This window comes from Danio rerio, chromosome 16 (genome assembly GCF_052040795.2).
Source record: "Danio rerio strain M-AB ecotype USA chromosome 16, GRCz13ab, whole genome shotgun sequence".
Taxonomy (NCBI): Eukaryota; Metazoa; Chordata; class Actinopteri; order Cypriniformes; family Danionidae; genus Danio; species Danio rerio.
The window spans coordinates 50,563,223-50,588,333 of NC_141036.1; the positions used below are offsets into that span (position 1 = coordinate 50,563,223).

The following is a 25,111-nucleotide window of genomic DNA, read 5'->3' on the forward strand; positions in this document are numbered from 1 at the left end:
AAGAGCTGATCTCAAAAGTGTTGCAAAAGCTGTTTAAGAGAATTATGCTGACAATTATATTGAGGTGGGAGGTGTTTCTAGTCCCATATGTAACATCCCAATGCTAACAGGTGTGAATTAGCCCAACTTGCTTAATTCAGGGTTTCATCAGGTTTCATAAAGTCAAATTTAAGATTTTTAAAATTCTTTTTAAGACCATTTTAATACCAAAATGAATGAATTTTTAGACCTACACAAGGCAAAACGCTTAAAAAAATTTTAAATGGCCAATTTAAAACCTTAAACATTAAACACAAATATTATTGTAATGAAGATAATTAACCCATATTAATAAGTAAACAGAGTTAATTAATAAACATCTCTTAAAACTTTTATTGAAATATATTGTTAGTTATTGGGCGGGTGTCAACCTAATTGGGTATAGCTTTACATAGGAAAATTGGATAAGTGAATTAAGTCCCGTTTAAAATGATTTAAGACCTACAACATATTATTTCTGTGGATTTAAGACTTTTTAAGCCCTAAAATTATTTTGTTTTTAATTTAAGGTTTTTACGATCCCGCAGATATTGACCTAGTTAAGCCTTTAAATTGCACTTTAAGCTGAATATTAGCATATCTAGTAAAGTATTATGTGCTGTCATCATGGCAAAGATAAAATAAATCTCTTATTAGAAAAGAGTAATTAAAACTATTATGTTTAGAAAGGTGTTTAAAAAAAAAACCTTTCTGTTAAACAGAAATTGGGGAGAAAAAATATAGAGGGGGCAAATAATTCAGGAGGGTTAATAATTCTGACTTCAACTGTAAGTAATAAGCAGCCGGTTTTGAAATTGCGCACCACAGTGTCCTAACCAGGCTTGAGAAAGAAAAATGTATCCACATTTCTGTTCTATAATGATTTATGCAACATAGTGACAGTTGCTTTGTTGCTGTTATTTGGTTGCATTGTGCCTGGTTAGGAAACGTTCGATACGACACAAATCAGACACAATCAAAATCAATCCTCACAGCCCTACTAACAGCTTCTAATTTATACAACAAGTGGCTTGCAATTCTTCAACAGATGCTAGAAAACGAGGCCCACGTGAACACTTGAAAGATTTATACAACATTTCTGCTTTCTTCACACACACGCAAACTCATCCTCTCTAAACCTCCTACACTCTTTCTGCCGGCTGTAATATGAACGGCCGCAATCTGTGTTACAATCTGAGAGGAGAGAAGGCGTTAGAAACAGACGGATACAGAAATGTTAGTTTGGTGTGAGTCCACTGAAGTTGTTACCAGCCAGGTTTAGGAACCAAGGAGGAAGAACTGAGAGAAAAAGAAGAACACAATCGACAGAAACATCAAATACATCTTTAGAGTTAGAGATATTATACCCTAATCAACTCTCTGTTCAAAACAGTTTTTTAGAAGACGATGCCGTCAATTACCTTAGACTGAACAACAACCTTTAACCCTTTATTGGATGAGGAACCATATGGCAACTTCATTTACATTAATTACAATATAATCATTTAATTACTAAAAAGTCTCAGTAACTTATGGTTCATGTGGACTTTAAATAAAGTATGTTTATGTAATTACAACTCAAATGGTATTTTAAGTAGTGGGCGGGGCTTTAGTATTTGCACATCATTCCCTAACAGCAAACTAACAGTAAGGTTATTGGTCAGGCCTGGCCCTCCAGGGAGGTTGGGGGCAGCACAGCCCTCAGAAAGAATTTGTGACCTGCATTACATTACATTAGTTTTTTAAGTTAGAGGTTAATATAGTAGCCTAATAAAAATGTTAAGTTTAACAATACGCAGTCCTACAGTAGTCTACACTATAATTAATATTATATATTTTTATATTCATTATTATTAATATTATTAAAATTAAGCTATAAAATTGACAATTGAATGTTTGCTTTCGTTTTGACATGGCTAAAGCGCACATTTACAGTTGTGAAAAGAAACATCCCATTATGCAGCAGCAGTCTCAAGTTAGGACACTTAAAAAATGCCTTTTAAGTTTAAAGATGATCGGCCTGCGTAATCAAGTTTACAGTGTTAAATATGTTCATTATGGTCTATTGTAGTGCGTGAGCAAGTTGATTTGTTGCGGATCAATCTCGTCACTGCAGCTAGGCTGAATGATACACTTAAAAAATGTTATTTAGCCTTTACTGCTATTTGCTTGTGCAAAATTAAACCCCAGAAAATATTCAGTAGGCTAAAATACAGTTAGCATATCGATTTTATTTTGACTTTTTTTTTTACATTAAAAATAATAATAAACTTTATATAGCATGCCATCTATGCAAAAAGATAGACTCTCTTTTTTTCTGGCTACAATAATGCCTTAAAATATAACTAAGTAACAGATTTAGCTACTATTTTAAAAGTTGAACATTTAACTTTTTTCCAAACACTGATAAATGATTGGTTGGGTAATAGGCTACGTTAAGCGTGATGACTCTGTTATGCTGATTTTACTATATTTATTAACCGGTTTGCATGTATGGACATAGTTTGATGGCTTTCCTTAAATGTTAACCGTTTATATTATTTGAAATAAAACGGAAAGAAATGAGGAAAATTCATATAATTTAAACCACTTGTTTAGCGCTGAAGTCATGATCCGTCTGCGTTTTTGTAAACGATATTGTTGCATACCTTCATTGATAAATTCAGTAATAGCGAAGCTGTGCACATTATTATAACTATGAAAAAGTATGTTACTGCCTTAAGTCAGAAACATAGGAAGAAATGCAAAGTAATAATAAATAAGTGAATAAAAAGCCACTCCAAACCCATAAGCAAATGTTTAGACTTTGATTGAAGATCACCAAAATAAATAATTTTTCAGTAGATTAACTGAGCGGATTAATTAAAAATAAAAAATAAACAGCAATGTGTGCTAGTAAAATAAACATTGTAAATTTTGATTTTACATAGACATTATGGCTGTTTCTCAATATGTATTTCTTCAGTAATGTCATCATCAACTGCCAAAGTTCAATTGACCTCAAGAATGAAGGATGCGTGGAAGTTCCTGCATGCATCGATGCAGACTTGAGCGCAAAACTCGCTTGAGAAGTCCCAGAAGTAATTGCGGCTGAATAAAGGAGGTGGGAAGCGCAGTATTTTATTTAGATTTATTATTAAAGTTTCAATATATAACTTTTTCATCTCAGGAGATGGTGTAAGTAAACATTAACATGAAAATCTTAAAAAAGGCAAGAACACATTAAGGGTGTTTATTTGCTAAAACTTGTTTAAATCTATTTTATTGTGTAAAGTACATTTGTAAGGTTTTTTTCCATGTTTTATATATATATATATATATATATATATATATATATATATATATATATATATATATATATATATTGATGCGGATTTTGGGTCTATCTAGGCTAAATGCAAATAGCCTACCTTGTTGGAATAAGCTAATAGAGTGATTCCCGCCCATCACCTTTTCATTGACAGAGACAACATAACTAAAGAGAAAGACATACATCAGCGCGAGCGGCGTAGCTCGAAAAGCGCATGGCAACTTATTTAGATGTGTTCGATCATGAACCCAGTTCGAATTCAGCGTCAGATGAACAAATTTTTCTTTTTTTTCCCACTTCATACCACATGCCTACTCTTCATCACAAGTAAGACAAGTAGGAATCATTAATAAGTGCCTGTATTATAGAAGACTCAGATTCATAGAACAGGATTGGAGAGGTGTTATATCCAAATCAGATGCATTTTAAGTTTGTAGAAGTTATACATGAAACATATCCTTAAATATAATTTTTTTGTTCTGCTTGAGTGAACTTGAACAAGTATATTAAAATCCATTAATTTTCACTAGTTTTAATAGTTTTCTTTTCAAAGTGTGCTTTCAATGCTTTAAAAATAAGTTGAATCTTTGTAGACTAGAAATATATGTACTGTGTATCATTTACTTTAAAAATGCAGGCAATACATTATAGATTAGTATTATTTTAAAAACATTATGTTATTCTTATTTTTTAATTTAACAATAGGGGTACGACCAGGTAGGGGGCCTACAAGACATTGTGCCCAGGGGCCTCTGAATTCTTAATCCGGGCCTGGTTGCAGCTGTGTAAAACATTTGCTGGATAAGTAGTTGGTTTATTCTGCTATGGCTACTTCTGATAATAAACTAAGCCAAAGGAAAATGAATGAATGAATGAATACATGAAGATCATGTAACCATCTGAAAGAACCCAGCATCTCATTTCTCACAGGACACTTTCTGTGTGCCCATGGTCTCCCAAATTCGTTCTTCCAAAGAAACTTGGTAAGAATGGTCTCCACGTGTTCTTGGAATTGAGAAACAGCCTGTGTAATAAAGTTTAAAGTTCTTGTAATAACCCATGGTAACACTGCAGGGTCTTTCTGAAGAGCTTTTCGATTAGTTCCGTTTTAAAGGGTTAAATTTGTGGAAAAAGTAGTAACAGCGCTTTTGTTTTGACTATAGTGACTTTCAATGCCTCAAAGTAACCTTGAAAACATCAGCTGAGCCACAGAGCAACCAAAGCATGTGTTTTTTTTTTTTTTTTTGGAAAACTACTAGAACTGTGCGATGTTTCAGCTATTTACAACTAGGGGTTTTGAATAGCAATACAGGTTTTAAATATAATGTAGGTTTAAAATATCAATAGAGTACTGCTGATATATAATACTTTAAGTTCAAAAGTCTGAACACAGTACACAGAAACATTTATAACCTACATTAGTATGTGTAATAATAAATGAACAACCCATTTAATCCAACTATAATTGAAAAAGCTAAAAAATAATAATAATTTGAGCAGCGAATAAGAATTAATTCTGAAAGACCATGTGACACTGAAGACTGGAGTAATGATGCTGAAATTAAATTATATTTTAAAACATTAACAAGCATTATTTTGTTGCATCTTACCAAAGCCAAACTCTTGAATGCTGGCATACTGAAATAATAATAATCATTTTAATAATTATTTTTATTGTTTTAATGGTTGTGTATAAATATATTTATATTTAAATGGTTGTTAAATACTTGATTCTGATTGAAGTTTTTCACTAAACGAATGTGCAGTCTCATTAGTTGATGGCATTACAGTGTAATATAGATCAGAGGTGCCCAAACTCGGTCCTGAAGGGCCGGTGTCCAGCAATAGTTAATAGCTCCAACTTCCTTCCGCAAACCTCTCTGAAAGGTTCTTGTATAGCTAGAAACAGCTGGATTAGCTGTTCAGATGTGTTTAATTGAAGTTGGAACTAAAATATGCAGGACACCGGCCCTGCAGGACAGAGTTTGGGCACCCCTGGTATAGAAAAACTCTGCCAAATGATTTATTTTATTCTCTGTTTACTTAAAACTGCAAGAGCAAAAGAACCCAAATCCACGAATGCATTCTCAAAAATGAGAAATAATATTTTTTAAAAGTTGTATCTTTGTTTCACACGCACACGCTCTTACTGAAACTTGACAGACCCAATGCTGTTCTAATAAAACAGTTTCACTACCGTTTTAAAAGAGCCGTGTAACATAAGCAGTAGAGCGATGCGTCATTGCTATTTTTGAAGCACTTAAACTTACAGCTTTGCTATTAATGAAGATGTTGCTGCTGAATGCAGCTTACAGCCACAAAGACAGGAAACACACATTCTCTCACTCTATCAGCTGCATATTAATAACTCAAGCCTCCACCACGCATGTTCTGGCTGTTCAAACACATTCCTCTATATGAGCATGAGAGAAAAGCATTTTGGGAGAATGTATTTTTGTATACAGTAATCAGAGAGTGAAATTAAATACCTTAACACCTTTATAAAGACCATTTATTTACATTTTAAGGCCTCATGAGCATTTTTAGTTACAATGCGTAAGACTGGCGACAATTTAACTTAAATATTTAATAAATACTGATTGTAAGGAAATAATCCAAAACTAAAACATTAATCGTAAACTTAATAAAAATGCTAATCCAGCAGGGGGCGCCTATAGAAATGCAGAAATAACGATGTTGCCTTGGTTACTGCAGTAAACAAAGCAGTGTGATGTCATACCTAGCTAAATTTTATCGATTTGATAAATCACAAAGCATCCCGATATTCGCAGATTAAATTCAGGCAAACTTTGCATAAAACTATACACACACCCGTCACTTTTTTAGGTACAACGGTTTTGTCATTTTAATGACTTTGAACGTGGCATGGTTGTTGGTGCCAGACGGGCTGGTCTGAGTATTTCAAAAACTGCTTATCTACTGGGATTTTCGGTTCAGTCTGGTGGTGTTCATGGTACTCAAATGGCCCCCACAGTCACCAGATCTCAATCCAATAGAGCACCTTTGGGATGTGGTGGAATGGGAGATTTGCATCATGGATGTGCAGCCAAAAAATCTGCAGCAACTGTGTGATGCTATCATGTCAATATGGACCAAAATCTCTGAGGAATATTTCCAGTACCTTGTTGAATCTATGCCACAAATGATTAAGGAAGTTCTGAAGGCAAAAGAGGGTCCAACCCGATACCAGTAAGGTGTTCCTAATAAAGTGGCCGGTGAGCGTACATTGTGTAATCATAAAATTACAAAACATGTAATACATTGTAAAACAGCATGTATGACTTTAAGGGCCTTAAATTTCTCTACATTGACTTATCAACTTTTAATACTTTTTAAGACCCCATGAACACCCTGATACTGTATTTTTGTATACTTGGTGGTAGAAAGTCAATAAATTCAAAACATTTCACTTACACATCATATACACCAATCATACACTTGTGATCGATTGAAAAACAACAACAACACACATCTTAAGATCAGGTGTAAATATGCCCATAGGTCTTGACTTTGTCTTGATTGCACCAACTGAAACATAAGAAGCATTGACATACCTGATGTTGGAGAGGAAGGTCCAGTTGTGTTGGTAGCACCAGGTTTGGAGCTCATCAGATCTACCTCTGAAACAGAGAAACGGCCAATGAAGGACAACAAAATAATCACTATTGATACAACACTTTTTAAAATATTCTTGATCTTTATGAAGGCTCAAAATTGAAATTTAAGAGCAGGAGTAAAAGTAGCTGTAAGTTCTACAGAGAAAGATATGAGCTGTAGGAGCCATATTTAATAACTGATTGTTTACACGATTCATTTTCATAAAAAAATTTATTTAATTATTTATGCTTAATCATATTTTTATGTTTAATCATTGGGCTAACCATCATGTAAATGAGTGGCTCCTCCTCCATTACGTGACTCTATGACGGTTAAGTTCATATGAGAATGGATTGGCCTTGTTTACGAGAGCAGAGCTAGAGGTGGGGAGAGCAACAGTTTTTTTTCAATTACATTGTACCTTGACGTTTTATTTTTACCACCATGGAAGTTATGTTTATTTAATATTGTTTCTCGATAAATAAACCCAGTAATCTTCATGTTCATGCTATCTGAAGACTCCCCTGCTAATCTCAAGAGGCTGATATGAAAGTTTTGTCTCTTAAAAATATAGCTAGACAGCTTTAGTTAAGAGGTTAACAGTGTTCAATCACAAAAAACGTTAAGAAATATTTTCATACATTTATACATCATGATTACCACAAGCATCATCTCATTACCATTGTAAAATGTATTTAATAATCAAACATATCTTATAAAATGCAGCACCTTAAAGGTATTTAGTATAAACCAGGGTTGTTATAATACATGAAAAATAATAGACTAAAATATTTTACCTTCAATTAAAATAAATAGTAATTTAAAAAAAGTAAAAAAAAAACAGCTAGTGGCCAATGAAATAAATTGTTTATTGTATTTAAAAACATTAAATTTAAACAAAAAAACTAACAGAAATATAAAGGGAAAATAAAAAACTATTTCACAAAAAAACTAAAGTGTCAGACTTTCAAACTAAATCAAAATACATATAGAAAACAAAAACAAACTTAAAATTATAAAATAAAACTGGTATAAAATGGACAGAAGCTGATATGCCTTAAACCAAAAATACTGTAATCGCTCTGAAATTACTCCTACATAAGTTTTAAATCCCAAAGACATTTGTCGTTTGTATCAGAGAACTGTGCTGTTTGATAATGCTCAAGTGATACACACATTTTTTGGGCCAAGCTGATTAAAAGTCTGATCGTTTCAAATAAGTGTTTGTTTCTGGTTTAGGTGTATAATGTTTATCATATGTAAACACAGGCAACACACAATTTTAGTGGCTCCATTGCAACCTCCAACAAAATGAAGAGAGAAAATCCGGTCGCAAAACACATCACAGCTCTTTCTACTGCCAGTCCACTCTTGATCCCTATACAGTGAAGACTGTGTGTTATACCTTGCTTACTGACAGGAGCGCTGACCGACTGCGGCATCTTCTCATTGATTAACTCCACACATTCACTGGGAAAGAAGCCAACCTGAAGAACAAAGATGGGAGAGCTGGACTCAGAGTTGTCTGTTTTACTAAAAAGGGGGGGAAATGAGGATCTGAGATTAAGAACAGTACCTGAAATCCATGCTTTCCTCTCCACCATGTAGTGTCCTCTTTGGGCGGCATGTCAATCACTGACAAAATATCACCAACCTTTAGAAAGAGGAACAAAGACTCAAGCAATCAGTGTGCAAACAGACACACTTACAGTTGAAGTCAAAATTATCAGCTTACGTGTGATGTCTCAATCAAAAAAAAGTTTGGAGTGCATATTTGATGCATAAGAATTTAATACCGATCTTCCTCTGCTTGCAAACCTGTAAATGAACACTTTGGTTCATGTGATCGGCCAGATTAGTAAGTACCGATCGAGTCATAAAATGTGATTATCAGCCATTACTGATCTCCGACCGATTGATTGGAGCATTCCTATTACAAAGTAGTTGTAAGGATACTATAAGAGATTGCCATGGTGTTTCTACAGTGTTTTCTCTAAGATTTTTCCCAGCTGTGGTGGTAGGCCTATTTTACACAGAACTACCTATGGCATTATTTCAATGACACGTCGTGAGCGCAGTATTACAAGTCGAGATCTCATTTATGTAATAGCCTATAGCATACAAATCTCTTTGATCGTGTAGGGTCCAGCCAGTTGGTCCAATGACCGTATCCAATGGTGGATGAAGGTTCACTGCATGTTCGGTCTTTCCAGTGCACAATGTTGATTTATATTAAACTTAACTCATATCTGACTCCAATTTTAGTACGAGATGGTTTAGAATATAAATATATTTATTGTGTTGATTATATCTATTTCTGAGAGAATGAGACCATTGTACCAATCGCACTGAGACATTTCAAATGATATCAAACATGATAGTTAAAGTCAGTTTGGTTAATCTAAAACATTGAAATGACCATATGCGTGAGTTGGGGGGATGAAGCTGAGTTCAGCAATCTCAGATGCAAATGCAGCAGGAACTGGTTTTTCCCGCATTCCCCCCTGGTGGGTTGTGAAGTCACCAGTCTCTGTTTTCAGCTCATGTTTTGAATTGTCAAAGATATCAGAATATTTGCAATATTTCAATTCTTACACTTGCGCGCCAATTTCCTCTGCTCATGCACAAAACTTCTTGCACGCCCTCTCAAATTTACACTGCTCAAGTGCAGATCTTCTTGTGCGCTCTCAAATAAACACTGCTGAAATGCAATTTAGTGCGTTTATGTAACAAGTATGTCTCCAACATTTATTCGATTTGTTAGGAATATTTATGAATGTCTCCAATAGACCTACAGAGCGGTATTAATGCGTCCTGAAGTAAAGTGAAACGGCTATACAAAGTGTTTGCTGGCCTCAAGCATCACGCACCTGTCAGTCAGTCAGCACGTCACCTTAAAGGGTTAACTACGGTTACAGAAAAGTTTGCGCTGTTATAATTAACTTACCTTTTAATACGTTTTGGTGCAATCATTACCCGCTATTAAAAAAAAAAAAACAGGACTGAATGTTTTGAATGGAAAGCTGTAATGTAGCTGTGGCAGGATCAATTTTGTTGTGGCGCCCCGCCATGGAAGAATGAATGTAGCGGAAACCATATTCTGAATAGCAGTTGGGTAGTTGTGGGTGGTTGCTAAGGCTTTGGCAGTGGTTGGTATGGTTTTCAACAGACTGTATTTATTTAACTGCCTATTGGTTAAGCTTTAGAACACAAGTAGTTACAAATAGGATTGGATGATGCTATGATGTTTAGATGTTAAGATGGTTGTTTTGGTGGTTTCCCATATGAATGTTGAACTATGTGGTTCAAGCTAGGTGCTTGTAGATGCAAACTACTAAGTAGCTGCTACCATTTGTAATTGTGGTTTCGAAGGGTCTTGGATGGGTAACTATGAAATTGGACAAATTTGAAGACTCAACAAATAAGCAGCATTACTACATGGTTGGTAGTGTGTTACTAGAGGGCTGAAAGGTCATTCTGGGTGGTGGCTATGTTATCCATTCAAATCTTTTCTAAAGGTTTCAAACATTAGTCAGACCACATGACACAAAGTGGCTGTAAAGGTACTAGAAAAGATTGCTTAGGCATTTCTGGGTAGCAGCTGGGTTGTTTGGGATGGTTGCTAAAACTTTGGCAGTGGTTGTTGTGGTTTCTAACAGAATGTATTTATTTAACTGCCTGTTTGTTGAGCTTTAAAACACAAATAGGATTAAGTGGATAGATGCTATGATGCTTGGATGAGAAGATGGTTGTTTAGGTGGTTTCAAAGTGTGTTCGCGAGGTTGCTACGGCACTGGTATGTGGTTGCTGCTAGCTAAATAAATGATGTCATGTAGGAAGTGTGAAGTGTGACAGGCAGACTGACAGAAAGAGAGTGAGAGCAAGAGAAACTGAGAGAAGGGACCTCAATGTGTTCTAAGTTTGGGTCACCCCATTCTCTGGCCCAGAAAGAGTTGCTGTATATGGAGCAGTGTGTAGGGAGGGGGGACAGGAATAGAGCTAATAGAGGAGGAAGATGAGGAAAAGCAGAGAATGAAACGGTGTCCCAGGACCAGGTAGGCTGTGCATGCATGTGCCGAATAAGGGCAGGACAAGAGAAAGGCAGACCTCAAACTGGGTACAAGGTCTTTTGGAAGAGTTTGAAGTTTGTGGTTGCATTAGGTCTCACTCTCGACACTGAACGGTGCAAGCAGAGGAAATATAATGAAATGCATGATCACAAGATAAACCACAAGTGGTCTGCATACCTCAATGGAGATCTCATCGCTAGCCTGAGCAGTGTAGCGCTTGATGACGTGAGCTGCGGCGATGGCAGGGACGTTTAAAGATGCTTCCTCTTTCAGCAGGAACCTGTTGCCATGGTTGTCAATCTATAATGAGAAGAAAAAGTCATTTAACTAATTATGCATGAATTCGTGCAGCTGAAATCTCACAGCAAGATTACAGTTATCTTATTGAAACAACAGATACTGCCATGTTATTATGTTTATATTGGGATCTGAGACAAGACAGCACTCAAATACAAATTGCTTGCAATGCATATGAATACAATATTTTTATTGTTCCAAAAAGAAGTTATTTTGAGAAAAGGTTGGCCTGTAAGTTTCATTTACTTCTCTATGTGTCAATATTTTACTGCTTTAATACATGTTTACGGCCCCCTGTTTGTCTCTTACCTCCATCCAAGTGAGAACCGGCCCACAGTTCAGCTTATTGTCCACAATCATGGTGAGACGGTTTAGATACTCTGACAACAGTGGTGTTAGGATCTACAAGAACAAACATACAAGTTCAAACACCATTAAAGCAGTTAAAGACTTCTCAATGTTATCACTAGCGAATAATACATTAAAACAGTGCTCCAGGTTTAACACAATTCAAGATATTCAGATGACAAACTCAAACTTGTTTGATTCATTAGAATATCCTGTGCACTCACTGGCTACTTTTTAAGGTACACCTTACTTATACCCCCTTTTGCCTTCAGAACTGCCTTAATCCTTTGTGGCATAGATTCAACAAGGTACTAAAAATATTCCTTAGAGATTTTGGTCCATATTGACATGATAGCATCACACAGTTGCTGCAGATTTGTCATATGCACATTCATGATACGAATCTCCCAATTCACCACATCCCAATGGTGCTCTATTGGATTGAGTTCTGGTGACTGTGGAGGCCAGTGGACTCATTGTCATGTTCAATAAATCAGTCTGAGATGATTTGCGCTTTATGACATGGTGTGTTATCCTGCTGAAAGTAGACATCAGAAGATGGGTACACTGTGGTCATAAAGGGATGGACATGGTCAACAACAATATTTAGGTAGGCTGTGGTGTTGACACGATGGTCAATTGGTACTAATGGGCCAAAAGTGTGCCAGGAAATGTCCCCCACACCATTACACCACCAACAACAACCTGAACTGTTGATACAAGGCATAGTGGGTCCGTTCTTTCATGTTGTTGACTCTAAATTCTGACCCTACCATCCGAATGTCGCAGCAGAAATGGAGATTCATCAGACCTGGCAACATTTTTTCAATCTTCTATTGTCCAATTTTGGTGAGTCTGTGTGAATTGTAGCCTCAGTTGCTTGATCTTAGCTGACAGGAGTGGCACCCGGTGTGATCTTCTGCTGCTGTAGCCCATCTGCCTCAAGGTTGGACGTGTTGTGCATTCAGAGATGCTCTTCTGCATACCTCAGTTGTAACAAATGATCTTTTTCAAATATTTCCCAAAATATGTTTAACAGAGCAAGGAACTTTTCACAGTATTTCTTCTAATATTTGTTTCTTTCGGAAAAAGTCTTATTTGTTTTATTTCAGCTAGAATAAAAGCAGTTTTTATTTATTTTTATTTTTTATTTTAAGGTCAAAATTATTAGCCCCCTTAAACAATATTTTTTCGATTGCCTACAGAACAAACCACTGTTATTCAATGACTTTTGAATAAAAGGCCAGATAAGAAATTATGAAATGAAAACTATTATATTTATAAATGCGTTGAAAAAATCTTCTTTCTGTTGAATAAAAATTGGGGGAAAATATATAGGGGGCTAATAATTCAGGAGGGCTAATAATTCTAAATTTAACTGTACATATTTTTAAAGAAATTAACATTTATTCAGCAAGGATACTTTAAATTGGTCAAAAGTGAAAGTAAAGACATATTATTTTTTAAATGATTTTCATTTCAAGTTTTTCCAAAAAAATTTTAACTATTGTCAACACTGAAATATTACTTGTGCATCAAATCAGTATATCACAATTATTTCTGGAGGATCATGTGACACTGAAGATCAAAGATCATTTGGTCAATTGCATTCGAAATATTCAAAGTATAAAATCAATAACCACAATGCCAACCACAATGTTAGTATCTAAATGTAATTACAGCCTACAGTATATAAACAGTCTCCTGACAAATGAAAAAACAATTAAAAATGACATGTGAAAGATTAAGTGGCGTCTTTCCCAGCATAGTCCATCCCCAAGGAGCTGGACACCAACCTACATAACCACCCGACGACCTCAATAGAGAGCAGCTAACGGTGCTAGCAATAAAACACAAGCTACTGATAAAAGTAGCAATAATCTCCAGAGTATTAGACCTCACCTCCAGCCGGTCTCCGATCTCGCAAAGGGCAGGCAGTGCTAAGAGCTGCGAGTAGCGGCGGTCATAAATGCACTGATGCAGGTGGGCATCCAGCGTCCGAAACTCTTCATACGAACGCCGCACCATCCACGTCTTACCCTAGATTTCACAGGAAGGAAAGGAGAGATGGGGAAATAGGGGCAGAGAGAAGAGAGAGAGGATGAAGGGAGGGAGAAATCAACAAACAAGAAGATGCAAAAGGAGGTGTCGTTTTGATTTGGTCAGTGGTGCTTTTATTTCTGTGGCAGGAGGGGTTGTTTATAATTAGCGGCGTCTGGTGAATGTGCGCCCACTCACCTGGCAGGACACCTGCACGAGGAAAACCAGATCTTTGGCACTGCCCGAGGTCCAGCTGGCATCGCTCTGCTCGTTGGCAAACTGAAGCTGGAGGTGTAAAGAGCAGACATTAATTTATGGAGGTGTGAAGAAGTTCAAACAAGCACAAACACACGTTTAGTGGGAACTGGGCATGGTTTTACATTGATATTTTACACATAAAGAAATCCATTCCAGTAGGGCTGCATAATATTGAAAAGAATCGAACATTGAGATATTTTCTTTTTCTCTGATTTATATTGTGATACGAGTACGATTTCACCAGATGGCTTAACTAGCTCTATTTAGAATGAATTTATTCATTAAGAAAATAAGATCAAATTTAGTCATTTTTGTTTTGATTCCGTAGGGGAGAGAGTCGTGCATAAAAAATGCACTGCATGTAAAACAAATTGCATGCATAGATAATTATTAGAGAGCAATAATGAAAGTGAATTAAAGCTGCAAGCAGCAATGAAAGGGACCTCGCACCCAGGCTCACCACCTGGCCTAAGAATGACAGAGAACAATGGACAATAATAATTTGAGTGATATATATATATATATATATATATATATATATATATATATATATATATATATATATATATATATATATATATATATATATATATATATATATATATATGTCTTCAGGTCAGGACTCTTATCAACTCTTAACAACTTCCTGTTTCGTGGCGAAGCATCAAAGTGCACGTTTTCAGCAGAGGAAGTTAAAAATATCTGACTTCCTGTTGGTTTTGAGACTTCGCTCCAAGAGACTCTTTGGTAGGTATTAGCATGTTTTATGTGTGTGTCAATTTTCGTAAGTGTGCATAAAACAGCTCTGGGGCCACTTCGTCAAATGTGGATAGGTGGCGCTGTCAAGCCATTTTGCCACACCCACTTACGAAGCCTATAACAAACGTACATTTTCACCACTTCAGTTTGTTCTGTAGACAGTTGAAAAAAAAATATTGATTAAGGGGACTAATAATATTGATAATAAAATGTTTTCTAAAAATATTAAAAACTAAAAAAAAAGAAGCAACATAATATTGTGATTTTATTTTTTCAAAGTAAAAGTTTGTTCTTTTTAAAATTGTTTTATAAATGTACTTTAATCCTGTGATGTCAGCTGAATTTTTAGCATCATTATTCCAGGCGTTAGTGTCACACGATCCTTCAGAAATAATCAGAATAGGATTATTTTTATTAATAAACATTCATTCAAAATAACATCATTTATTTCAGATGTAAATCATTTCATTTACTTTTTTAAAAATTAATAAATAAATTAAACAATAAGAAGCTTCAAATAAAGTAATTGTTGACCCCTTATGTCTCACTAATCACTCTTATTATGTAAAGCAATGAGGAAGTTCGCTCATGCTGCAGGGATATGAAACAATGTTTTGGTGACTGAACCATTGTGAAGGGATATGTCCTTGATTTCCCTCATTGGTCATGTGTTTAACAGTAACTGTAACTCTTTTACACTTTTAGAGTTTCTAGTAATTTAGTAAATGTCAAGAGTGAAAGCAACATCGCAAAAGTGTAGCAAACAAATCTGTTTTAGTCACTTAAACAGTTTAAATCAATAGATCATTTAAAACTATAAATTCTATCATCATTTTCTCACCCTCCACTCATTTGAAACAAATTTGAGTTTTTATATATGCACACACAGTTGAGGTCAAAATGATAAGCTCTCCTGTGATTTTTGTTTTCTATTTCAGACATTTTACAAATGATGTTTAACAGAGCAAGGATTTTTTTTTTTTTACAGTATTTCCAATAATATTTTTTCTTCTAGAGAATAAAAGCAGTTTTAAATTTCTTTAAAACCATTTAGAGGTCAATATGTTTCACCCTCTTTAAAAAAATGACTTGCCTAATTACCCTAACTTGCTTAATTACCCTAAAGTCTTTAAATGTCACTAAGATGAATACTAGTATCTTGAAAAATATCTAGCAAAATATTATGTACTGTCATCATGACAAAAATAAAAAAAAAATCCATTATTAAAACTATTATATTTAGAAATGTGTTGAAAAAAACTTCTTTCTGTTAAACAGAAAAAGAGGGAAAATATGGACCATTTTGAGGGATGAACAATAGCAATTTCCTGTTTTTTTTTCCATTTTTAATTTCTTCTGAAAATCAAAAAAAGAGCCACATATTGATGAATAATTTTATGATAGCTGTTTCAGATCTGTAACAAGAGGCAATTCAATTTTAAAATAGCTTGATAACAAGCACGAAATGTTCATGAGCCAATGACATGGCCATACTGAAATGATCAGTGGGGGCTAATAATTCAGGAGGGCTAATAATTCTGATTTCAACTGTAAATGCAGTCTTGGAGGAGACTATAAGAGACTTTGTAGAAAAGCATTTATTGATCGCATAACCCACCGGTCCTACTGCACCCAACCTAGCTTGAGCTGGGATCAAACCAGCAGTATGGAAGTTGGTTGCTCTAACAAAGAGGCTAAAGACCATGGTCTCTAGCATCTGTCGGTAGAGCACCTTTTGAGGTCAGAGGAGTGAGGTTTACCTGCATAGCACCTCGCTAGCTGGCCTCCGTTACACTCACCCCACTAAACCTCACTCCCCCCATCCTGGACGAGCCCCCATGTGTAACCCAACCTGGTCTGAGCTGGGATTAAACCATTGTATGGAAGTTGGTTGCTCTAACAAGGAGGCTGAAGACCATGGCCTCTAGCGTCTGTCACTAGAGCATCTTTTGAGGTCAGAGGAGTGAAGTTTACCTGCATAGCACTTTACTAGCTGGCCTCCGTTACACTCGTAATTATTCCAAACTTATGAAAGGTACAGTAGCAAAGTATTCTTTAATTACAGACATACATGATTGTGAAGCGCTTTGGGTGTATGGCCATACACAATAAATGCGCTATATAAATACACATTACATTTACATTACATACAGTTGAAGTCAGAATTATTAGTCCCCTTTTGATTAGATTTTTAAAAATATTTCACAAATTATTTTTAACAGAGCAAGGAAATTTTCACAGTATGTCTGATAATATTTTTTCTTCTGGAGAAAGTCTTATTTGTTTTATTTCGGCTGGAATAAAAGCAGTTATTAATTTTTTAAAAACCATTTTTGGGACAAAATTATTAGCCCCTTTTAGCTATTTTTTTCGATAAACTACAGAACAAACATCGTTATACAATAACTTGTCTAATTACCCTAACCTGCCTAGTTCACCTTATTAACCCAGTTAAGCCTTTAAATGTCACTTTAGGCTGTATAGAAGTGTCTTGAAAAATATCAAGTAAAATATTATTTACTGTCATTATGTCAAAGATAAAATGAATCCGTTATTAGGAATAAGTTTTTAAAACTATTATGCTTAAAAATGTGCTGAAACAATCTTCCCTCCATCAAACAGAAATTGGTGAAAAAAATAAACAGGGGCGCTAATAATTCAGGGGGGCTAATAATTCTGACTTCAACTGTGTAAGCCAAATTAATTAGTTGGAATTGTAAGGTAAATCACTAATTGAATGAATAGCACTTCAAAAATCACCATGGTGAAAGTGTGGTAAATGGCAGAAAATTTCATATTTTGCTAAAAGCACAAAGAAGAGGCTGTTTCTGCTTCACAAAGTCACATCGGAAAAGATGTAGGTCTTTTATTTTTCCCTTTTCTTCAGGGGATTTAAACACTAATGAGACAAACTCCCACTCTAGTCCTGCTGTGCATTCAGTGCGCTCCAGGTGCTCTTCAGTGTGTGTGTGTGTGTGTGTTTATACAGCACTATCAGAGACACAAAATGACTATATAAACAGCACAAATGCACAATAATGCCACAGGGAGAGCGAAATGCATTTTGATAATGGATGTCTACCATTATGGCTGTAAATTTTCTTGGACTGATTACAGATTTTAGGCTTAAATCAAGAGAGTTGCTTGCAGTCAGTTGCTGTGTCCCAATTCGCATACTATCTGTCCTAAATAGTATTTGAAAATAGAATTAGTATGTCCCAAATTGTAGCATGTTGAAAAGAGTATGCAAAAGGTTCCCGGATGGTTAACTATTTCCAGTCAAATTTTTTTAAGTGTAGAACCATCCATACTCTAACCGCTGTCATTGCCCGCAGTGCATTCCGCTTTGGATGTGAATTCGATTAGAACTACAAACGTGGGTAAAAAGTGTAAATAAACTAACAACATGATGAACGCGCAAGACAACTCAAGTAGAGAGGCTTCGGAAAGATGTTTGTATGACTGTTAGTCAATATCTAGCCCACTGAAAAATATTTAAATCCCATGTTCTGTTCTATATTTCATTTGCAACAAAAATACTGAACTTATATAAAGACATGTTTGGACATTAACATCTAAATGCATGATTATCCAAAGACCTGAGGAGATTTCTCTGCATGAAAGACTCGTGAATAGCAGATTAACCTGCTGCTGCTTCTCCAATAAATTAGGAAATTAAATAATGACAGAAATGTGAATGAAGTGTGGATGATTGATAGGGGCTCATAACTAAGCAATATTAACTAAGAAAGTATTATGTCCCAAAGCTTGCATAAAATTCTGTTACACACTGGAAAAGTATACACTGTATTTATCCATCACAAAAAAATACATACTTTTAGGGTCTAGTATAAGTATGCGAATTAGAACGCAGCAACTGTGTATCTGTGAATGTTTCCTCTGGCTTTTCATGGCACATAAATACAGGATTTTCATGAGCGTGCATGCATGTGTGTGTGTGTGTGTGTGTTAATGAAGGTCACAAAGCATGTTTTAGGCCTGGAGGCTGAATGCTAATATCTGCTCGTTACTTCCATAATAACAGCATCTCTAACCGATGCATATTGACAACCCAAATTTACCTACACACTTACACAAAAAAAGACTTTGATTAGATATTTTTGTGTGTGTATTTTTAAATTAGGTCACCTGGGTTAATTACGCTGAATGTGTCAGTTGAATGCAGATCAGTAAAATTGTTTTACCTTATTATTCCACCTTATCTATCTTTTTAATTATGTAGTTCATCTAAAATATATATATTCTATCATTATTTGCTCACCCTCAACTTGGTTTAAACCTATTTGAGTCATTTTTCTGTTGAACCAAAAAGTAGATATTTTAAAGAATGTTTGAAACCAGTAGCCACTTTTTTTAACCCACTATGGATGCTAATGTTATGGATGCTTTGTAAACATTTGTCAGGATATCTTTTGAAAAAACTAACTCTTAAAGGTTTAAAACTACACTACCTGACAAAAGCCTTGTCGTCGATCCCAGTTCTAAGAGCAACAAATAATTACTTGACTCATCACAAATACTGCAGAAGACCTATTGGAACCCGCATGGACCCAAGATTCTCACAGTAATCAGTCAAGTTTGGGGTTACATTCAGTATGGGGGCGTGCGAGAGATCTGCAGAGTGGATGGCAACATCAACAGCCTGAGAAATCAAGACATTTGTGCTGCCCATTACATTACAAACCACAGGAGATGGCAAATTCTTCAGCAGGATAGCGCTTCTTCTCATACTTCAGCCTCCACATCAAAGTTCCTGAAAGCAAAGAAGGTCAAGGTGCTCCACGATTGGCCAGTCCACTCACCAGACATGAACATTATTTAGCATGTCTGGGGTAAGATGGAGGAGGCATTGAAGATGAATCCATAGGATCTTGATGAACTCTGGGAGTCCTGCAAGAACGCTTTCTTTGCCATTCCAGATGACTTTATCAATACGTTATTTAAGTCATTGCAGAGATGTATGGATGCAGTCCTCCAAGCTCATGGGAGTCATACACAATAATAACTCTTTTTCCACTGCATCATGACTTTCTATTCTATACTCTACATTATTTGTCAAGCGTCAAAACTTTTGTCTAAGCAAAGTCCGACTTTACTGTCCTAATTAAATCATTGAAATTTAATGCATGATCATATTTTATTTTAGTAAAATAAGTGTAATCTACCTTTGCCTTTTATATAAGCCATTTCTGATACCGAATGATCAACTAGAGACAAGTTAATATTTGTTGTTCCTAAAACTTGGATAGGCAACAAGACTTATGTCAAGTAGTGTACACTCAAAAAATAAAAAAAATATTTAAAATGAGCTAAACAATACAATTCTTAAGTTTTTTGGGGGGGGGGGGGGGGGCAACTTAATTGTTTTATGTTCGATCCACTTAAATAAGTAAAAACTATTAAGTCTTAAATGATTTGTGTTGGAACAACATAAAAGGAATTGTGTGAAACCAGGATTTTTTAAAGTGTACTTGAGGGTGAGTAAATGTACCTTATTGGGTAAACTATCCCTTTAATGAAATGCTTTGTTTATAATAACTATGACCTAAAATCTACAACATTTAAATGTGAACCATTTCTTACCTCAATAGAACCGAAGTCCACATTTTCGTAGTGAAAGTGGGCACAGTCAACAAGCTTGGGGAAGTGACCTTTCACAACAGAAAGCCTGAAACCACAAACAAGCAACCAAATGAGCAACCAAACATTGTACAAAGTGAATCCTTAAACCCGTAACTTATTTGTTTACTCATATTAGTCACTAGAACTATTGTTTGTTTGTGCCAAGAAAACAATAAAACATGCAAGGACAATACAGTGTGTAGTTTGCGGAGTTTGCTGACTTGTCCAGACTTGAGACTTGAGATTTTTATTCTATTTAATCCCAGGTTTTTAATTCTTATTCTATTTTTAATTCTTATTCTTATTGTGCATTGTTGTTGTTGAACAATTGAATGTGAGTTTTAGCAAAGAAAATTCAGATTATGTGCCTGTTTTTGAAATCTGGTTTAGGAGTTTAAGTTATGTGTTTCCTATGAAAGAATTGAGATAAGGGTCGGCAAACAAATAAAAAATTTGAAATCCATTAAGGCTTTATATTAGTGATGCTGACTTGTAACTCTTTGTGGGCTGGACTGGTTTGGCGTACGGAGGCCTGACTTTAACTGCAGGTCGGCAGTTTCACTTTAACTTATAAACGTTTCATTCATGCCGCCGTGACAAACTAAGGTATTAGACGCAAATAAGGAGTAAGGACTTATGAGAGTGTTATGAAATTTAATAACGCACGGCAAATGGAAAGAGAAAAAAACTTCTGCATTATGCGATGCGTGTTTGTGTGTGTGCAGTCTTTTACTGACAGCCAGATTGGGTGGTTTTGAATTTAATTTTGCAGGTAAAAATTAACATAGGCGGGTAGTGAAAACTTGGGCAGTTTTGCAACGGCATGCCCGCCAGCCCCGGTCTTCACTTAAAAACCTGTTATGATCTCTTAAAGAGATGTCATACCCCCCATTTTTCACATACAAACGCCTACAACAGTTGTGATCTCCCAAGGACATGACATCTTAACTTCATCTTACATCTTATTGAACATCATTTATTTTTATCACCAATTATCATAATAGAACAGTTTCTCAAACAGTTTTTGATGCATTTTGGAAACAGGAGATGAACCCCTGATCTAATGCGCCACCTGGCTAGAGAAATCCATTCTCAAAGACTTATTATTTGGGTAGCACACATATTCTGAATGCCTTCGGCAGAATTTAACTGAGCCATTTTAATCTAGATTAATTCCGAGATTCCTCTAGAATAATAAAAATGTATCTATGCCCACCACAAATATACATAAAAATGCATTATATACATAAATACATTCAGCCAATAGAGTTGACTGCAACGTTAACTTTAGTTTAATACTGACTAAAAACTTTTGACTGATTAATCTTTATATTGTTGTTTGTTAAATGTTCAATACATTAATTTGATATCAATTTTAGTAATATTTAATAAAAAAAAAATTTGTAGAACAAATTTTGTAATAAACCAAAGAAATTGTCAACTGACATTACATTGTTCCGCCACAAGATGGAGACAGAGACTGTATAATAATCCAGAAGATAAAAACAGTTCTCAGTGAAAAATTAACCAAGGGCTAAAGTTCTTTTTTTTTAGAACTGGTAGTTTTTTTTTTTGTGTGTGTATTTTCATTCATTAATCTTCTTGTCGGCTTTGTCCCTTTATTATTCCAGGGGTGCCACAGCAAAATGAACCGCCAACTTATCCAGCAAGTTTTTACGCAGCGGATGATGCCCTTCCAGCCGCAACCCATCTCTCATACACACTCATACACTACGGACAATATAGCCTAACCAAATCACCCGTACCGCATGTCTTTGTACTGTGGGGGAAACGGGAGCGACCGAAGGAAACGCACGCGAATGCAGAGAGAGCATGCAAACTCCACAAAGAAACGCCAACTGATGCAGCCGAGGCTCGAACCATCGACCTTCTTGCTGTGAGGCAACAGCACTACCTACTGCTCCACTGCATCGCCTTTTTATATTTTATATTGCTGTATTTATACCATAGTAATCTAGTACTGTTTGCTTTGGCTTTTTCAGGATTAATGTTTGTGAAAATCCCGAGAAATACTGGGAGATCTCTGTAGACTGATGGCATTTCATGCCGTTCAGCCTTATAATCTTAAAATGTGAACAAGATCATCTGTTTTGTAATCCCGTAAACATTACAATACTCAATACTACAATACATTATGCAGGAGAATCTTTTAAATACTAGTTTCTAAAGTGACGTCTTCGGTTTCTGCTTGCAACTGCAGTTGTGAATGAATGGCGGAAAAAAAGTGGTTCCTCATACAAAAGGTTTTCTAAGACTCTCTGTGTTTGTTTTCTTTATTAAATACATGATTATGCCGTCGAACTGCTGCATGAAAGCAATATTATACAAATAGCAGTGCAATATTCAATTCAATTCAGCTTTATTTGTATAGCGCTTTTACAATGTAGATTGTGTCAAAGTAGCTTCACATAAATGGTCATAGTAACTGGAACAGTGTAGTTCAGTTTTTATTGTTTAAGTTCAGTTCAGTTCAGTTCAGTTCAGTTTAGCTCAGTTCAGTGTGATTTAAAATCATTACTGAGAGTTCAAACACTGAAGAGCAAATTCATCGATGCGTAGCTCTACCAATCCTGAACCATGCGAGCCAGTGGCAACAGCGGAGAGGGAAAAAAAACTTCACCTAATAGGAGTGAAGAAAAAAAAAACCTTGATCGAACCAGACTCAGTTGGGCACGACCATTTTAATTTCTCCGCTGGCCAAAAGTCTTGTGCAGAGCTTCAGTCACCGCAGTGGATACCTATACAGCCATATCTCACTGCTTCTTATGTGATATTACGATATTGCTCATATATATCAAGCTTTTCAAGGATTAATCAATAAATCAAATGTCCCAATCAAATCAAATGTCCCTTTGGTCAGTGCCACACTGAAGTTAAATGTGCTTTATAAATAGACTTTACTTCCTGTACAAACTACTATGTAATTTTCACCACTAGAGAGCGTGTATTCACAACAAACAAAGTTGCAGTTAGATGATTTAAAATGTAGTTTGTTATGTCTAATACGTTTATGGTAATTTTTTTATAATTATGGTGATTTCTTTTTGAGCTCTCTGGAAATGGACTGTGAAAACATAATAATTAATTAGTTTTGGGATTTTAGACGTGGTGTTGTGTTATTTGATGCTACATCCCTGCACGCTAACAACAGTTTCTGTCACAGGATAATACTATGCAGATTTTCATCAGCTTTGTTTTTGCATGGTGTAGAAACGTTTGAGTCTCCAGGGCAGATTTCAATGAGGTACTACACGGACACGGAAACTCTGCATCTCATTATCAGCTATTTCAGAGGGAAGTGAAACTCAGTTCTTCCTTTTTTAAAAAGTGTTCAGAGGTGAACGAGCATAGAAATGAACTCAGATTTGACAACAACAAGATCCTTCATGTAATTAAACCAGTCTCTTTCATTTCTAAAACACTTACAGCTCCTAAATCTTGGTTTTAATTGCTTGTTTATTTGCTGGTAAAATTACCTTTGGAAAAGCTGCTTTAAAATAGTGCCCAACTAATAGCTTCTGGGGTTTTATTGCAGGATAAATGGATAGAATTGAAGAATTTAGCCATAAGAAATAACTGGACTTGTATCTATGAATATACCTCTGTGAGAATTATTGAAATTAGAAATAAGCAAGTTTTGTTAATTTCAATAAATGAGTTACTAGATAATATATTAAAGCATGAATGCTGGAGCTTGTGGAGTTTTCAGCTTCTGCAGTCTCAACTTTTGAGAACATAGACACCGTTTCATTTCCAGACCTGCCATATAAGTCACTCCAGGTTGCATTATATAACTATTGTGGATAAAGTAGAAGCTCAAGATCATCAATTAAAATGGCTATTATACATAAAATTGCAATGATTTTTGTCTCCCATAATTCACTAAAAACACACTAAAACATTTGTTGAAAGTCTTATATCATTCTCTGCCTAATAAAGTAATTGGAGAAGAGCTGGAATGTCCCTATATTTCAGGTTATGAAAGCAGAAATATCCCTGCAGGGGATTCTTTAGAGCTCATTAAAGTCTAGTGGTTGAATGGATCAGAAAAATCACAGTTTAGATCATATTATATTTTTTGACTGACGGATCAAATAGTATTTTAAATCAGTGTATTTTAACAAGAATATGTTAAAATATGTTTAAAATAAAAAAAAACAGCAATTTATAATTTTTATACATAGCATTTGTTACTCAATTATTTCCTATGTTTTTTAATCACTTCTTTTTCTTTTTAAATCTTTAAATTATAACGTGTTTCTATTGTATTTTAATTTCTGATGAAGGGAAGAGCTGCTAAACTGTATTTCATGATTTCATTTTCTTGTCGTCTTAGTCCCTTTATTATTCAGGGGTCGCCACAGCGGAATGAACCGCCAACTTATCCAGCATATGCTTTACGCAGCTGATGCCCTTCCAGCTGCAACCCATCACTGGGAAACATCCATACACACTCATTCACACACATGCACTACAGACAATTTAGCTTACCCGAATCACCTATACCGCATGTCTTTGGACTTCTGAACTGAAAAACTACACCAACACAGGGAGAACATGCAAACTCCACACAGAAATGCCAACCGACCCAGCTAGGGCTTGAACCAGCAACTTTCTTGCTGTTTGGCGATTGTGCTACCCACTGCGCCACTGTGCTGCCCTTCATTATTTTCTACTGAACAAAACAATAAACTTCTAACTTCTAACAAAAAAAACCTGCTGAAAAAAA

The 25,111-nt window shown here is 35.5% G+C and overlaps 1 protein-coding gene across 13 annotated transcripts in view; it reads right to left on the reverse strand.

Annotated features, from left to right (window-relative positions):
- arhgap33 (Rho GTPase activating protein 33) overlaps positions 1 to 25,111 on the reverse strand; it is a 97,058-nt gene that overhangs the window by 22,014 nt on the left and 49,933 nt on the right. For 7 of the 13 annotated variants that reach the window (XM_087287882.1, XM_087287893.1, XM_087287892.1 and 4 more), the window contains 8 exons: positions 20,323 to 20,407; positions 13,900 to 13,986; positions 13,564 to 13,701; positions 11,623 to 11,715; positions 11,194 to 11,316; positions 8,523 to 8,600; positions 8,352 to 8,433; positions 6,904 to 6,969 (listed from right to left, as the gene is read on the reverse strand). In XM_087287882.1, coding sequence (XP_087144008.1) covers positions 6,904 to 6,969; positions 8,352 to 8,433; positions 8,523 to 8,600; positions 11,194 to 11,316; positions 11,623 to 11,715; positions 13,564 to 13,701; positions 13,900 to 13,986; positions 20,323 to 20,407 — 752 coding nt within the window. Of the gene's footprint in view, positions 1 to 1,287; positions 1,318 to 6,903; positions 6,970 to 8,351; positions 8,434 to 8,522; positions 8,601 to 11,193; positions 11,317 to 11,622; positions 11,716 to 13,563; positions 13,702 to 13,899; positions 13,987 to 20,322; positions 20,408 to 25,111 lie in introns of all 13 variants that reach the window. The other 6 variants (XM_087287881.1, XM_087287890.1, XM_087287889.1 and 3 more) reach the window with 1 other exon arrangement.